General features: G+C 44.2%; 1 protein-coding gene across 1 annotated transcript; it reads right to left on the bottom strand.

Moving 5' to 3' along the window:
• Positions 1-1,249: 1,249 nt before the first annotated feature.
• Positions 1,250-4,538, bottom strand: LOC100501575 (uncharacterized). The gene is made up of 2 exons (NM_001196266.1): positions 3,645-4,538; positions 1,250-1,336 (listed from the first exon to the last, which is right to left on the bottom strand). The coding sequence occupies exons 1-2, from the start codon at positions 4,389-4,391 to the stop codon at positions 1,292-1,294; spliced, it is 792 nt and encodes a 263-aa protein (NP_001183195.1). The 5' UTR covers positions 4,392-4,538; the 3' UTR covers positions 1,250-1,291.
• Between the last annotated feature and the right edge of the window lie 13,267 nt (positions 4,539-17,805).

The raw sequence follows: 17,805 nt of genomic DNA, 5'->3' as shown, positions 1-17,805 counted from the left end.
TGGGCAAAAAGAGAATCACTACTCGTGGGTAAAGTGTGCAACCTCTGCAGAGTGTTATGAAACTGATATACCAGCCGTGCTCACGGTTATGAGCGGCCTTGGGAGCCCCTTTGATTAGAGATACAGATGATTTGAGATACAATGGTTCTATTGATGGTTTTGGCTACGATGATGATAATGATGTTCCTCGATGAGGAAATCATCCACGATTTGGTTATTGCTAAAACTTGGCTTCTACTAATAATAAATATCTGACGAACTAAAAGCAACTGCTTTGAGCCTAACTCTACATAAAGCTAGTCCACCTCAGCCAAACGGGACATTTGCTGAGTACGTTGATGTGTACTCACCGTTGGTTTCGCAAAATACTAGGTTGCCTTTGGTGCAACTTATGCTCAGATAAAGAAGAAGATAGCGTCGAGGCGGATCTCCAGGAGTTCCAGGACTTCGATGAGTTTGAGAATTAGGCTAGCGACCTCCCCCAGTCAACTGCTTGTGGTGGGTTTATTTACGTTGACTATGTTTCTATTATATGTACTTTGATTTATATAATGTAAATGACTCTAGTATATAGTATTATTACTTACTTTTTAATGTAAATGACTCTAGTATATAGCATTGTGCTATGATAAGTCATTTATGTAATCAATGTGTACATGCATTCTGATCCTGTCATGAACATGGTTCGCATTCAGTTTACCTTCCAAAACTGGGTGTGACACATCGTCATAATCATCAGTTCGTTCATTTGGTATCCAGCGTTTCATACGTTGAGTTCACAGTTAGTTAGTAGTACGTAGTAAGTAGTCACTTGCCGAGACAATTGCACCACCAAAACATGCAACCCCCTTATTCCTCTTTGACTGAATATTTACACAAAGTACGTCCATTTGCATGCATGTAAGAACTATTTATACTCTAAAGCTTCTTCAGCTACCTACGTACATCTAGAGAGTAGAGGCGCACGACGAGCAAGCAAGGGAGAGCCTTACAGACGGAGCGGACCGCACACCAACAGAAGAAGAAAAAAAGCAATTAGACGAAGCTCCAGTCCCCGTCGCCGGAGGCAAGACCAAGACAGGACAGGACAGGAAGGAAGCTGCAGCTTCCGCCACCGGCGACCGGCAGCAGGTGGTCTTTCCCCCAGCCCGCAGCCGAGGAAAACGACCGACCGACCACGGGACCCTGCGGACCAGTCTACACCTTCTGGCTCTCTGACATGTTTCGAGCAACCGCGCGCGGCCGCCCTGTCGTCCTTTCATCTCCGGCGGCAGAGGAAGAGAGAAAAAGGTCACGCGATTATCTCATCTGGCAGCGCCACGAACCGCGTTCGCTTCTGCAACAGCCACAGCCAACCACACAGGGCATAAAAATTCAGAAACCGTCAGCAAAACCAGCCTGCACGACGCTCATTATTTAGAGGGGGGATAATGACGCGCCCAAAACTAAACCAGTGCCGGGGAAAACAAGCAAGGTAGTAAACCGCGTGACAGAAGCCACCGATAATGCGCGGCTCAAGAACGGTCGAGCGCTTTCATTCAGCTAAAGAAAAAAAAAGAGAGAGAAAAAAAAAGAGATAATGAGCAAGCGAAGGCGGAAAGGGATCGGTGATAAAGATGAGGTTATAATTGCAGTGAGATCACGAGACAGCGCCACGCAACGCAACGGCCAACCGTGCTGCTTGTTACTAGTACTAAGCGCTGCTAGGCTGTTTTAATTGCCTATACTAGTAAGCTGCTGTCGATTTGACTTTGAGCGTACGCTTGGGCGTGGTGAAGAGCTTGTGGACGCAACGCAAGACGAGCGACTTGCAGCGTTGTGACCCTCAAAACGTTCTCCTTCTCCGGTTTGGTCCGTAATAACTGTTAACTGAAGGCGGCCGGGAGACGACGACTCCCACTGCGTTTGATTGCCTTTGCCACCACAGAAGAATTATATTGAAGAGGGAGTTTCTACTGAATTGAAATGCCTTTATTTGGTTCCGTAACACAAAATCGACGAACTCCGACTACGACCACCAAGAAGCAAGAACCCGCGAAGACAAACTCAAACACAGAATTCAACTACCGATATGCATGCATACTCGAGTACGAGAGAGCGACAAGCAACTGTATTTTGCTTCGTCACCGCAGCCGCCACCACAACGAACAATGCGGCGCCCCACTGGCCTGCCAGGAACGGCATCAAACCGTCTGCTCAAGTGCTCACCGCCTCTCGCTTTTTCTTTTTCTTTTTCTTCATGGCGGCCATGAGGTCTTTAGTGAGGTGACCACCTCCGCCGGGATATGTATTTGTTCTCCACAGCTTGTGTTGGCCACAACACAGTGAAAAAAGTTTGGAAAGCAAGGTTTGCAACCTTTGTCATCCAGTAGTTAGACCCTGTTTGGTTGGAGAGACTAAAGATTAGTCCCTCCATTTAGTCCCTAAATTATCAAAGGGTGAAACTAAAACTGGGACTAAAATGTTTTAGTCTCTAGTCTCACAAGAGATGACTAAAAGGAACTAAACCATATAAATTCCACCTTTTGCCACTTCTTTATTTTAGTTACACTAATGGCTGTAAAATGTTAAAAGGTATTTTAGTCCTCTTATAATTTATTTAGGGAGTGTTTGGTTTGCCCCTGCTAAAATTTAGCCCCTATCACATCGAATGTTTGAACCTCCGTTCGGGGTATTAAATGTAGTCGGATTATAAAACTAATTTCTCAACCGAAGATTAAAAAGTGAGACAAATCTAGTATAGTTGGTTGGGTCTATATTTCATACTCCTATTTGAAAGTCAAACGCTTAATGTGACCCGGGCTAAACTTTAGTCCACAGAACCAAACACCCCCTTAATGTTTTTGAATAGTTTTAGCCCCTAAAACTAAATAGGGTAGGGACTAAACTTTAGTCTCCGTAACTAAATTTTAGTTTCTGGACTAAAGAAACCAAACGTGATCTTAGTCTCTAGGCTAGCTAGCACAGCAGTGACATGGAATAGGCCCATCGCTTAACAGACTATATCAACAATTACTTATATTCATCTTCTATTTTAAATCTCACTCTATTATTCTAGAAACAGCAGTGCTCGTTCTGCTGGTCATAGCCTATGGCCAGCGTATTGGATGGACGCACTCCCGAAAAGCGAAAACACAGGCCGGTGCCCGAAAGGACACGTAAGGTATCCGAGTGGTTTCAGACAAGTGATCCCTATTTCGCTCGCTTTCGTCTCGGCTACTTGCACAATCTATACTCCACGCACAGTACATACGGTACCATTTGACTGTTACTGAGTAAACTGAATATTATTGATTTTTTCAACGGCTGCAGTGTTCTGCTATTTTTAAAAATTTTGCTTACCTCATCATTGCCTACACTCCCTAAAAATACCCATTGACTCTTGTGATTTGTTGGCTCATCTATGTCTACGTCTATAAATTCTAGGTCTATTAGACAAAATTTCGAAGCTCAGGGTTGGGATAAGCATATTCCGTATGTCCTTTTACATTGACATTGTTTTTTTTTTCTCATAATTATAAACTATTTTTTTTAAAAAAAATAAGAACAGAGGCGAATGGCGAGATGCCTGTGCAATCTAGGAATTGTACGTTCCACAACAGTAATCTGCGAGGAGGGATCGAGGGCGTGGCGCGGTGCGTTACCTCTTTCCGGCTAGCCTTGACGCCCGGCGACGCGTACTCCGGAGTGCGGGGCAGCGCGGGCCACCTCTCCGGCGTCGTCGGCGCAGCCGCAGCGCCCGGCGGCATCATGAACCCAGTGCCCCAGTCGGGCGTCGCCGCGAACCTGGGGCTCCGGTCGGGCGTCTGCGGGAACGCGGCGGCGGCGGCGCCAGCGCCCCAGTCCGGAGTGGGCACGAACCGCGGGGTCCGGTCGGGCGTGGCGGCGGCGCAGAGCTGCATGATCCTGGCAGCGGCGTCGGCGGCGTCGCGGCTCTCGGCCATGAGCCTGTCGACCTCCGCCTTGGGCAGGCGCATCCGGAGGCGGACGGGCCCGCCGCCCTCGGAGGCCGTGGAGAGCGGGGACGGCGGCGCCGTGCCCGCGGAGGCGGCGAGGGAGAGGTCGGAGGTGGAGCGGCGCGTGAGCATGAGCGACTCGAGCCGCTCCCGCGCGCCGACGTGGAGCGCGCCGGACCAGGCGCGGCGCGGCGGGGCGGCCGGCCGGGGCAGCGCGACGAGGAAGTAGAGGCGGCCCGGGCGGAGCTGCGCGTCGTGCGCCAGCGGCCGGGCGCGGACGCCCAGCAGCTTCACCTCCTCCGACTCGAGCAGCTGGAACCCCGGGTGGTCGCGCAGCACCGTGCCCGCGGACGCCGGCGGCTTCACGCGGAACGCCGTGCCGTCCAGCTGCATCACCTTGGCGCCCTTGCGCCGCCCGCCGATGCTGTTGCCCATTGCAGTTTGCACGCGCGCGGCTTCTGCTGCTGCTGCTGTCTCCCCTTCGCTCCGGGTGGGTGGGTCCGTAGAGGGGGTGGTGCACGCAGACGCAGCTGGTGTTTCGCTTGGTTTTGGCCTGCCCCTGCTCTTCTTTCGCAGCTCGCGTTGGAGGCGTTGTTTGTGCGTAGCCGGTTAGGGCGTCAAGGAGGAATTAAAAAGGGAAGGGGGGAAAAGGCTAGGCTGCTACTGCTAGGGCCGGTTGGGGCCGAGGTCAAAGGAGACGGTGAGTATTCGGCTCAAGGACAAGGAAGGATGCATTTTGTAAATATTTTGTTAGGCATATGAAGGACAAAGAAACATTTGTTAGGCATATGACCGAAATCACTGATACCTCCGGTTGATACGTGCGAACGTTTCATAAATATGACTGAAAGCACCTTAAACGACTACTACAGTGTTTTTTTTTGCTCGTAGAATCTTTTAGTTGTGGCGGCTATTTTTTTTATTTATCTCTATATAGTGCATGTCATGGCTTCCCTTTTTAATATAACAATCAGCTCTCTTGTTGGTAAACTTTAAAAAAACATACTAGTCAAATGATGTCCAGTTGATCAAAACTTGCACAAATTACACAAACAATCCGGCTAGGGAACCGAAGAGGCCCTTAATAACCTTTATTTAATCTCTGAAACTAAAAATATTAGGGACTGGATTTTAGTTCCTGAACTCAACTCTCTATTTAGGTTAACGGAAACAAATTAAACAGGCGCTACTTATTTTTGTTATGGGGTCCCGTTTCTGCCGATGGCGGCTAACCGTGCATGTACAAATATCACTCAGTGCTCTCCAGATTGAGGTGTTGTTGACATTGCGAGTTTCAAACTGCATGCAGGTGCCGCCAGTCGGATGGCGCCTCGAGCGGACTGCTTGTTCCATTTCTCCGCCTGTCACGGCACGAACGAGCGCCCAGCTAGCGGCAAAGGTCGCCGGGACGGTGCGGGTTAGCCGTTGTCCTGGCCTGCCACGGCGGGAAGGGCTTGTTCCATCTGTCCGCCTGTCACGGCGCGGACGGAGCGTCCATCGCCAAGGTCAATTTACGCCGGGACGGCCGGCTACGGTACCCGGGCTGATCTGTCTGTATGTATCGCGCGCGAGCGCAACCCTGTCAAAATGTCAAAGCGCACGTGGCATTGCATTGATCAGTGCCGCTGCCGTGTCGCTCGCATACTCACATTTTGGGCACGCAGGCTCACAGGCGACGACGAGACAAGGCCATGCCGGTTCTTATAAAATTACGTTTGGAAACTAACTCCATCTTTCATACTCTAGGGTCACGCCCCTGCTCTATAGCGGTAAGATTAGACGTCTCACTCAGCAGGGGAAACGGAGAGGCTAGCGAGGGGATTCTAGTCTCTCTAATCTCCTTCGTTTCCCTTGCTGCCAAACATGTCCGTAGTCGGCGCTATAGCCCGTAGCATCTGTCCCACAATTCTAACCAAGCTTCCTCCTTTTCTCGGTCCAATCTCTATCACTCGTCCTTTATTTGTTTCTCATCTCTCTTTATTTCTATCCTTAGTCCTTTCCGACGTTCTCTAATTCGTTGATTCAACCTTTGGAGCTCATTTTTTGATCCTTAGATCTTGAAGACCAAAGCATCCTTCCCTTTTTTTCTCAATTTATACGCGTTGATTTGGTCCGCATAAGATGTGTTTTGCGAGCCTAGTTTTATAGGTAGATACAAGTTCAATTGATTTTGATTTTGGTATACAAGCAAAGTTATTAAAGTAGATCAGTTACATTTGCAAACACATGTTTAGTTTCTAGAGTCAGTGCATGTGTTTTATAATTAGGTTACGGTATTAATTGTTATATTTAGTTTTAGTTTAGGTGAAATTGGTTCTTATATACGATATTAACCATTACTTTTGGTTTGCACACGCTTGTTCCTCGTAGAATCGTGGGACTGTCATGCGTGTTTACACAGTTGAGTACTGACCGGGTGTGAAAAACAAAATGTGCACCGTGGTCGTTTTCTTTTAAAATATATATATATACTTCAGTTTTAGGCTCCGTTTGGAACGCCGAAAACTTTCGTATTTTCCATGTTTTTACTATAAAAAATGAACTAATTTATGTTAAATGCCTATACAACTCGTGCATTTTATGTTGTGCACAAATGACGTATCGGTACTATAACAATACACATTTTTGGTACATAAACGAAACATAATAGCAGAATAATCAAAGTCTGGTACGAGTATGTTGCAGCCTTTTGCTCCGACCACCATATGCATTGCCTTGTGTTGGCGCCGATCTGGACGCCAATCACTGTGACATGTACCGGTGGCGTTGTTCTTTGCGGCACGGATGATCCACGGCTTAGGAGTGAACGGTCTGCGACCCTGCGGTAGGAGCGAATTTTCTTTGTGTTGAGTCGAACAGTCTACACGTGCGCAGGGGCGGCGGCGATCGCCAACAGCATCTAGATCTCGCCTCCGGGAGGGACCCCGTTAGGGAGGTGAGATTCTAGTCATGTCTTGGGGTCGGCAGGCCAGTCAAGACGTGTCTAGACGACGTAGAGTCGAAGAGAGGTTAAGATGAGGTGATGAAGATTACGTTACTACTACTCCTAGGGCACGAAAGTAAATGAATAAAAGATATATTGATTTGGTTCGATTGTTGGTGCGTACAATCGTACGTACCCCTTCATATATAGGGGGGTCTAGACCCGTTCCTACGCGTTTTCCCAACAGAATCCGCGAGTTTAGATGGATAAACGTGCTCAGAAACAGAGATTAAACCGCCTGATTTGATCTAATCTCTAGAGAAAAAATGATCATAAATTTTTTTTCTAAATCCCCCAAGAGTAAACATGAGTTAGGTAGAGTTAGGTGGTAGGGTGGCATACCATACGAAGGCAGTACCAATTAGGGATAATGAAAATAAACGCACACGGAATGACTCTTTGTCGACCAATTCCCCTGGTTGTGCTAGAAATTGGCCTATGTGTTCATGCGTGCTCTTGCCCGGGTCACCCAAAAATTTTGAAAATTCGTGTATTCTGGTCCGCTGTGGGTATGGGTCATAGTCAAATCGGTTATCATATGGTTTCTGATATGACTGCCCCCATGGGTCATGTTTACTCCAAGTTTGTCTCAGAATGCCCTAGATATCTCCTCTCTCACTATATCAATGGCGGTCAAGGGTAATCCACCGACACTTTGGTCTATAGGTGTGGGTGTTAGGGTATCATTATGTCGCTCCCTTGCCCATGAGTTAGGGTTCTGTGGGGCATTAATGATGGCTTTAGGTGCCCCACATTGCATGTTAGATCTTTCGGGCCTTCTTGGGGCAGAAAAGGGCTCGTACCCATGTGTGGGTGGGATCAGTCCACGACCTTGAGGTGTGGTGGGTGCTAGAGAGAAACTAGTTTGAGGTTGGTAGGAGGGTTGTTGCTAACAATCTGCGTTTTATTCTGCATGCCCCATTGTGGATAGTCTGGTGACATACTCGGACGGTCCGCGCACATAGCCATACTGTTCGAGCGTGTCTGCTACCCCTAGTGCGAGCCTCGGTGGTCCGTCGCGGAGGACGGATCCTGATGCCGCTGGGCTGGACAGTCCGGACTCATGTCTAGGCTGTTCGACCATACACAGGGGTGTGGGCTTGTCTCATATGGGTGGTGGAGGACAGGGGCGGATTCAGGCCTGTGGCCACTAGGGCCCAGGCCCTACTCTTGGGCTGACTAACTGTGTAATAGCAGCCCAAAAAAATGTGAATAGTAACCATAAATATCCCAGTTCGGTTTAGGGTTTGGCTATTGTGAGCAGACAAGCAAGCAGGAAGCAACCTACCCAGCAGCGCAGCCGAGCGGAGCATCAATAGCGAGCGGGCAATCCGGCGGCTGGGAAAGCAACAAGCAAGCAAGGCTGCAACTGCAAGGCAGCAAGCCAGCAAACAACTGCGCATCTGCGCGCACCGGAGGCAGCGACTGGATTTGGAGCCTACCCAGCAGCGATGGGATTTGCCGATTTGGAGCCGCGCCGCACAAGATGCCGACCGGCCGGGCAAAGCCAGCAACGCAGGTTTTTTAAGGCTGCAGGCAAGCAACGCAGTCAACAAACCGGGCAGCGACGCAGCGCAGGAAGCAGGCAAGCAGGAGCAGCAAGCAAGCAGCAAGCACCAAGCAGGAAGCAGCAGCAAGCACCAAGCAGGTTTGTTGACTGTTGTTGTCGTTTGACACCGAGAAAAACATGTTGTGTTTGTGTCTAGAAAGTTTCATAATTCATAGTGATTTGTGTTACAATTGCAATGTATAATATGAAGAGAGTTCGAACAATTGCATCATTTTATCAAGTCACGTCAAATCAAGAATCGAATGAAATCATTCAAAACATACAAATTGGGACTAATTTGGATGAAAATGAAAACAATCAAGAATCACTAGATGTTGGGACTGCACAAAATAATACGGAATCAATAGATAGTGAGATTGTTGGTGATCCTAGACTTTGAAAACCAATTGAAGAGTTAGATGTGAACATTCGAGATGTTGTTAGAAGAGAGTATTTATTGTTAGGCCCTTGTCAACCATGAGGTCACATATTTCCCAAGAAGCGAATAGGAGATAGACAAAGAAGTTTTCAGGAATCATGGTTCAAAAAGCATGAATGGTTGGAATACAGTGTTGCTAAAGATGCGGCCTTCTGCTTTTATTGTTTCCTTTTCAAGCAACCAAGAAGGGAAAACTTTGGTGTTGAAAGCTACACTGGTGCGACAGGGTATAACAATTGGAAGAATGCGATTAAGTCATTTGATGTACATGTGGGTAACATTGATAGTGCTCATAATAAGGCTAGAAGATGTTTTGATGATTTTAAAAATCAAAGACAGAGTGTGTCACATGTAATGTCACAAGTGAGTAGGAAACAAGAAGAAGAATATTGGGATGTCTTATTATTGTCTTAGGTGTTATCAGATTTCTTCTATTGTAAGGTCTGGCTTTTCGTGGTCATGATGAGTGTACTAGCTCAAATAATAGAGGCAACTTCTTAGAAATGTTTGAATGGTACAAAATGAAGGATTCAAGTGCTAAGAAATTGTTTGATAGCACTCCTAAAAATTGTATGTTGACTTCACCGGAGATTCAAAAGCAAATTTGTGAGGCTTGTGCAGAAGAGACCAAAAAAGTCATCTTAGCTGAAATTAGGGATAAGAAATTTGCTATAACATCGATGAGGCCCGAGACACATCTATCAAGGAACAAATGGCTTTGATTTTGAGGTAAGTTATTATTGTAATTATTAAATTTTTATAAACAGTGCTGGTAATTTATACTGATTTACTTTCCCATGTAGATTTGTCAACAATCAAGGCTAGGTAATTGAGAGATTTCTTGGAATTGAACATGTTACAGATACAAGCTCATCTTCACTTAAACAAGCTTTAGATGGTATGCTCTCTAAACATAGTCTCTCTATAAAAAACTTACGTGGGCAAGGATATGATGGAGCATCAAATATGAGAGGGGAATTCCATGGGTTACAGAGAAGGATATTGGATGAGAACCCCTATGCCTTTTATATTCATTGTTTTGCCCATCAATTACAATTGGTAGTTGTGTTTGTGGCCAAGTGTTGCTCTTCAGTTATGGATTTCTTCAACTATATCAATTTGATTGTCAACATAGTTAATGTTTCTTGTAAGAGACGTGATCAACTTGCCCAATGTCACCATGATAATCTTGTTCAAAGGCTAGAGAATGATGACATGTTAAGGGGGAGAGGGAGAAACCAAGCAACTAATTTAACAAGAGTTGGGGATACTAGATGGGGATCACATCATAAAACCTTGTGTCGTCTTCAACTCATGTGGAGTGCTGTCTTAGAGGTGTTAGAGAATGTATGTCAAGATTCCACTAATCTAGCACAAAGAACCACATCGACAGGTTTATTAGAGAAAATGGAGAGCTTTGAGTTTGTTCTTGTGTTACACCTCATGATCAAAGTTTTGGGTAATACTAATGACCTGTCACAATGCTTGCAAAAGAAAGATCAAAATATTATTCGTGCCATAGGATTGGTTGGTGTCACATTGCAAAAATTAAATGAGATAAGACACCATGGTTGGGATGCTATTTTTGAAGAGGCCAAGGATTTTTGTCTCAAGCATAATATTGTTGTCCTAGATATGTCAGCGGAAATAGTTAGAAGAGAATGTTCTAGAGGCCGTAGAGGACAGTTGGTTACTTATTATGAGCATCTTCATCATGAAATATTCAATGTGGTGTTGGATCAAGTTATAGTTGAGTTTAACAATCGTTTTGCTGAAAGGTCTACTCAACTCTTGAGATGTGTTGCTTGTCTTGATCCTAGTAATTCTTTTGCCAACTATGATGAAGATAAGCTTGTTGAACTTGCACAAATTTATGTTGACGACTTCACAGAATATGATTGTGTAGTTCTTAGAGACCAACTTGATACATTCATTACCGAAGGAAGAGAAGATTCAAGTTTCCTATCATGTTGTGATCTTGGTAATCTTGCTATGAAGATGGTTAAGACAGATAGACATACTGTATTCCCATTGGTTTATCATCTAATTGAATTGGCTTTGATTTTCCCTGTTGCAACTGTAGAAAGAGCATTTTCAGCCATGAAAATCATCAAGACAGATTTGCGAAATAAGATGGGTGATGAATGGACGAGTCATTGTATGATTTGCTATATCGAGAGGGATATATTTGCAAGTATTGAATATCGTCAAATTATAGAGCATTATCAAGCCATGAGAACACGAAGGGAGCAAATACCAAAGACAAGTAAGAGTGGTACATTTAGTTCGAACAATTCTATACTTTGTAGTTTGTTTTCTTTGATTACTTATGTAATAACGTAATGTCATTCAATTTCAGGAAATATTTCTATTGTTGATGAAAGCAACCTAAGTAATTGATGAATTGGTCATTGAGACAAAGATCTATCATTTTCTTAATTAGGTAACCACTTGTTTTAGTCAATTTTACATTATTTTAGAATCGTTGTGTTCATATGAATCTTATATATGTCATTATCTATGCATTTTTATGGTTTAAAATTTTTAGCCGATACAGATATTTTTTTAGTGTTATCTCCGGCCCTACCCTTAGAAGTATCATGGCTCCGCCACTGGTGGAGGATGTGGCTGTCCGGTGTAGGAATTCAATGGTATCCCATAAAATGGATCGGATTTGGCATGCCCATTTGCTGGCGATGCATCTTGTGTGTTTTCTTTAGTCTCAACATCGTGCGATGGAAAATTAGTAACAACAGATTTATCAAATGCAAATGCTAGACTCTTGCAATCCTCTTACATACACCCTAATACTTGTTGCATCTGTTCCCACTATTCATCTATATAAGATTGAATAGCTTGGATATCGTTCGTGTTACTTACATTGGGGGTAGTCGCAGTATGGTGAAGCGATGCCAGGTCAGTCTCCCACTATCGAACGACTTTCTGATGCCTGTCCACCATGAAATTGGACGGATACTTCGCGTCCGCCTCCTTGATCAGCTGCTTCTTGTGCTCCTCAAATTCCTGCTGACCTTCAGCCGACAGACTGTTTATAGTCGGCTCGATGATATTGTTGAGGGAGATATGAGAATTATCCTTGTTACCAGCCATATGGGGGCGATCTGTGTCACGTCACACCTAATTATGACCCTGACCTGATAAGTTTCCAGCAGAGTCGCTAAAAAGTGTGTTGGTGCTGATCTGGGCGTCAATCACTGCGAGATGTACCGGCGACGGTGCGAACGGTCTGCGACCCTGCGGCAGGAGCGGGTTTTCCCTGTGTTGAGTTGGACGGTTCGCGCTTGCGTAGGGGCAGAGGCAATCGCCAACAACACCTAGATCCCGCCCCCGGGAGGGACCCCGTTTGGGATGTGAGATCCTAGGCTTGTCTTGGGTCGGTAGGCCACCCAAAACGCTTCGAGAGGACGTAAAGTCGAAGAGAGGTGAAGATAAAATGAGGAAGATTACGTTAGTGCTACTCTTAGGGTACGAAAGTAAATGAATATTAGATAGATTGATTTGATCCGATTGTTGCTGCGCGCATTGGTCGTAGCGCATTGGTCGTACCCTATGCTTGGATCCATTTCTAGACGGTTTACCAACAGAATCCGCTAGTTTAGATGGATAAAAACGCTCGAAAAGAGAAATTAAACCGTTTGATTTGATCCAATTACGGATCATCCGCGTCTAAGGACAGATTGTCCGGCCGGCCTCGCCAGGTGGCACATACGGTGCTGGACACGATGTTAAACTGTATTTATAGTGAGCAATGTATGTAGTTAGAGATGGCAACGGGTACAAACCCGCTGGGTTTTGCCGTCCCAAACCCGTACCCGTGAAAAATATCTATGCCCATTAAAAAACTCGTACCCATGACGGGTTTGAGATTTTGCCCAAACCCGTACCCATCGGGTTAGCGGGTACCCATGGGTTACCCACGGGTTTCATCTCCAATATACTTGTTCTTCTCATAATCGATAAGTATCATAATGATTAATGATATCATGATCCAAAATCTATGTAATGAACAACGAGTTTATGATTTGGTATAAAAATTATTAGTAGAGAGAATGAAATACAAATAATAAGTTGTATAATTAAGTGATCTTGCACTAAGTTATCCATCCACCACATATATAACGCTAGTAAAAACTATAATAGCAAGCAAGCAACACTCTCACCGACTACTGATACATTCACCAATTGATAAAAATTATGAAGTAAATAAGGAATAACAAGTTTGTTGTTCGTTTATAAAATAAAATGACAATATGCACTAGGTTTGGTCGGGTTTAAAAAACCCACGGGTTCACGGGTTTGAGTACTATAGGAACAAACTCGTACACATAAACCCGCCGGGTATAGATTTATGCCCATTAACAAACCCATGGATATGAAAACTGACCCATACCTGTACCCTAATAGGGTAAAAACCCATCGAGTTTTGGGTACCCATTGCCGTCTCTAATGTAGTTCCTCACCTCGGCACTCTAGCTACTCGCCTGTCACTCGTTGTAAAGGGAATCGTCTAATTTCTTGTAAACGGAATCTTGTAATTTCGGCGGTAACGGCCGCACGTTCCTCCGCTCTACCAAACCCTGCCGCAATCGTCACACTCACAGCTAGCCGTATGACCTACCGGACACACGGATGTGACCTCTTTCGGGACCCCCAACGTAACTGACCCTGGCTGCAGATGACGTAGTGCTTATGCCGGCTGGTCGTCGGCTCCGCATCGGTCCGTTTGCCAGGGGAATCTGTAACCGTTTCCCAATCAAACATGCAATGCAAGCAAAGGCGCCGTTGCCTACTGCTGTGCTGCTGCCCGGATGTTCCTTTCCCTCGTCGTTTTCGCCGGCTGCACTTGCAGAGACGGCTGCTGGCTCTCCTGTCGTGGCGGCTGGCGGCAGCAGCGGCCAGCAGGGGCACCATGCATGTCATCCATCGTCGTCCGGCCGTTTTCCTCTTCTTTTCCACACCCATCATGTGTGCCTCTCGAGGCCTTGATGGTTTTTTGCCGGCGGAGTTCCGCGCTGTGCCGGCCGGACGGCGAGACGCCTCGTGCCACATGGCGCGGCGGAGGAGGGTTCTCGCATCTCATCTGCGGCCCGGCAAAGTTGAAGCGCCTGAAAAGCCCTGAACCCTGCCGGCGTGACAGGTGTGGGCGCATGGATGCTTGGCAGCACGGTTGGTGGGGGTCAAACTGTGCAGTCCACGTATGACGCACGATCGAGCTCCAGGTTTGGTAGTGTCCTGTGTGTGAATGCCTCCTGCAATGTCCAACGTCGATTTTGTTCGCAAAGACGAAGAACGACGAATTCAACGCATGCGACTATGCGAGTGTCGCCAACCGTGAGAATCACAGGAGACACAGCGAGTCAAGGGCGTATTTGGTTAGGACCTAAAAAATGCATGGTGCCCGGAACCGGAAGAGGCACCGATGCATCAATTTCATTTTTTTTTTCTCGAAAATGAGGTTGTTGCCTCTAAAACTCGGTTACTACAAGAAAACTTCGGGCCTGTTTGTTTACCCCCCAGATTATATAATCTGGATTAAATAATCCTAAGAGGCAAACAAACAGTCTAGCTTATTTGCCCAGATTATATAATCTAACCCCTTGGATTATGATAATCCATAAGCAAGTGAGGAGGTGCTTATTTCAGATTATTTTTTCCCACTTCCCCACTACCCTTTCAAGTTTCCTAGAAATTACCCACCATTGCCATTATAATCTACCGAATCGTTTTTGCGCCTATCGGATCGGAGAAGCCCGCCGTCCAACAGAAACACGCCAGATAATCTGGGTAAACAAACATGACTACTCAGATTATATAATCCAAATTATATAATCCAGATTATATAATCCTCCAAAAATAATCCAGATTATATAATCTATTGGGGTAAACAAACAGGCCCTTCGTACCTGTGGACGCCACGACCATCTTTTACTGTCCTACTTTTATCTATTTTTTAAGAGTAAAATGCATCGGCCACGAACTCTAATAATACATTTCTAATTCCTAGAACTTTTAAAAGCAACTCCAAAGGACTAGATTGATTGTTTTATAAAGGTAAGTTTGGTTATCATTAGAAGAAAAACAACTTTAATAGAATCTGTAAAAGGCTCTTCAAATTTAGTAGTTCTCCGTCCCTACATCTTTACTCTCTATTCTTGGATAGACGGCTTCACTCGCCATACAAAATTCTAAATTTACAGAGTCTGTTGCACTAGTCTCCTTTTTTTATAAAACATATTTTAGAGAGTAACTAAATCATCAAATTTGGCTAATTGTTTTGTTAATCTCTTGGATTTGCTTAAGTGATGTATCACACATCACTAAACTTGTACAAATAGTGAGTCCATTTCTGGACCATACCAACCATTACGGTGTGACGATTAACAAATTCAAGACCTATAAATGCTTTTAAGAGTTGTTCACGCTTTTAACTCATTTTCTATTTAAACTTTTTAACTTATGATAAAAAACATAACATGATGGCTCATACGAATAATGATGGCTCATACAAATAAGGTAACATATCTAATATAGAAAGGATTAGAGTACTAACATGCTAACATCAAATTCTATTCATCGGATCCACCATCTACAACTGAGGTACCGTTTGGTTAACATATTTGTAACGTAATGGGTAAGTGATAACGTTAAATCATGTTTGTTTTAGTCCAACCGTAATCAGATATCATACTAAAAACTGATACCGGACTATTCAAACTTGTTACCGACAGTAATCGAGTGTAAACCATTATCATTATCCTTTACGTTACATTTCTTGAACCAAACAACACCTAAGTTCAATCCCACGATGCCCCTTCGTCATGCCCCTTTTATTAAAGAGACCCTAAGGTTTCTGTGATTCAACCCGTCATCCCTTAATAGTGGAAAGATTTGCAGTGTGGTCCCTGGTATTTGCAATAAGCCCTGGAATCCATTTTTAGTGCAAAATAAACATTAAAATACCCTAAAATCCATTAGCACATAACTTTTGCATCTTAACTCAGTTTTAATTCATTACAATTGTGTTAGCTTCATAATGATATTGATTACACGGCGACAACATCATTTATACCTTATCATTTGTCTTTATAATTAGGTATTATATAACATATATCTATTAGATTAATTCTTAAGATAATCTATCCATAATTATAATCTAACTAATATGATCTCTAATGAATTTATAATTTAGATTAGAGTTGAATTAATTATTTCTTTAGGTTATATTTTCCTATGATTTATAAAGTCAACATAAGATAGTTTTAGTTGTTTAATCACATAAACCATATCTTTTCATCCATAACCTCGATCTTAGTAGTTCTTGAACCTACGATCTCGTAGCGATAGGTAGAATACTAATGTGTGGTTTGTTTCCATAGAAGATATCAATGCTTTTCTTACTACCTTCTAATTAGTATTATCATTATAGACTAAAACAAAACTTTTGATGTTGAACCCTAAAACTACAGAATATATCTCTTCCCTTTTCTTAGTAATCTCGAGGATGAGATTATTTTTAAGGCGGTAGAATTTGTAGCACCTCAAACTTTTGTAGCACCTCAAATTTCTGTTTTGGGATTGAGAAAACAATGCTACCACAAGGGTGGAATGGGACGCACTTGGCCAATTAATTAGAAAACGTAGGGAGAGATTACCTTACCCGAAAGGGGCAAGCCGGGAGTGAATCCCTGCAGAGTATAGGGAGGTTCTTGGGTCGATCATGCTGTGATGACTGTTCGGATGAGGGATTCCTATGCTCCCTTTTGTCTGAACTGCAGCGGGTTTTCTCGAATAATTGGAACTTTATAAAAGCCTCGTAGTGGATCCCTAGCCATTCACCTCGTAAGTGTCTAAGGTCCTTGCAAACCTTGGCTAGATGGGAAACACGTCTTGTGGGTAAAGATGCAAATGCTCTATAGAGTGTAAAACTGGTATATCAGTCGTGCTCACGGTCATGGGCAGCTAAGGACTCTCGCATGATTAAATGATGGAATTAAAAATTAACATGTCATGCATTTGCATTGTGTGATTCTATTATTCATCAATGGTCTACTATTTAGTTGGGTTCATATTTACTTATACTTCGTAACTGCTAATAAAATATTGACCAACCTTTTAAAAGCAATGCCCAGCCTTAACCATTATCCTTGGTAAACCTTACACTACACATGAGCACCCATCGTAAGTGAGCTCATACACATTATTCCCTACACTTGTTGAGCGATGGCCGTATGGTAGCTCACCCTTGCTATAATCACACCAGGTCAAGAACAGGTACCGCTAGAGGAGCATGAAGGATGATGCGATGAGTTCGGAGAGGTCTAGGTCATCGTATCCCTGTCAACTATGGTTGCAGTGGATCATTGTCGTCATATGATGTAATTTATTTAGTTATTTTGTACAGAACCTCTATTATATAATAAAGATGTGACATTGATTTATGTACCCTGTCATTGTATGTGTGAGACTTGATCCTAGCACACATTTGAGATGTATCTGGATTTGTCCTTAAATCTGTGTGACACATAGGTAGTTTGCACCATTCATGACTAAATAGGGTACATATTTATCCTTTTTATTAGTTGTATGTTCCTTTGGTTTAATGTAGTTATGCAGGAGGAGTCTTTCATGATGCTAGCTGTAATTTTGGTGGTATTGGGGGAAGGATAGTTGAAATTCTTGATAGTGAGAGGGTAGTGGGGTTGGTAGGTGTGGGATACATCCCTTGGGTTGTTGTCGGGTACTACCCTGGCCATGTGGTCTTTGGCCTCTTTGGTCATCGAGCACTCCTTGGTGGAGTGTACAATGTTTTCGCCGTGGAAAATAAAATAGAGTTTTTGCAGCTGTTGGGGGTCTTTGC

Source organism: Zea mays, chromosome 6, assembly GCF_902167145.1.
Source record: "Zea mays cultivar B73 chromosome 6, Zm-B73-REFERENCE-NAM-5.0, whole genome shotgun sequence".
Classification (NCBI taxonomy): Eukaryota; Viridiplantae; Streptophyta; class Magnoliopsida; order Poales; family Poaceae; genus Zea; species Zea mays.
Note: the sequence above shows the minus strand (reverse complement) of the source record. Positions and strands in the feature narration are given on the sequence as shown.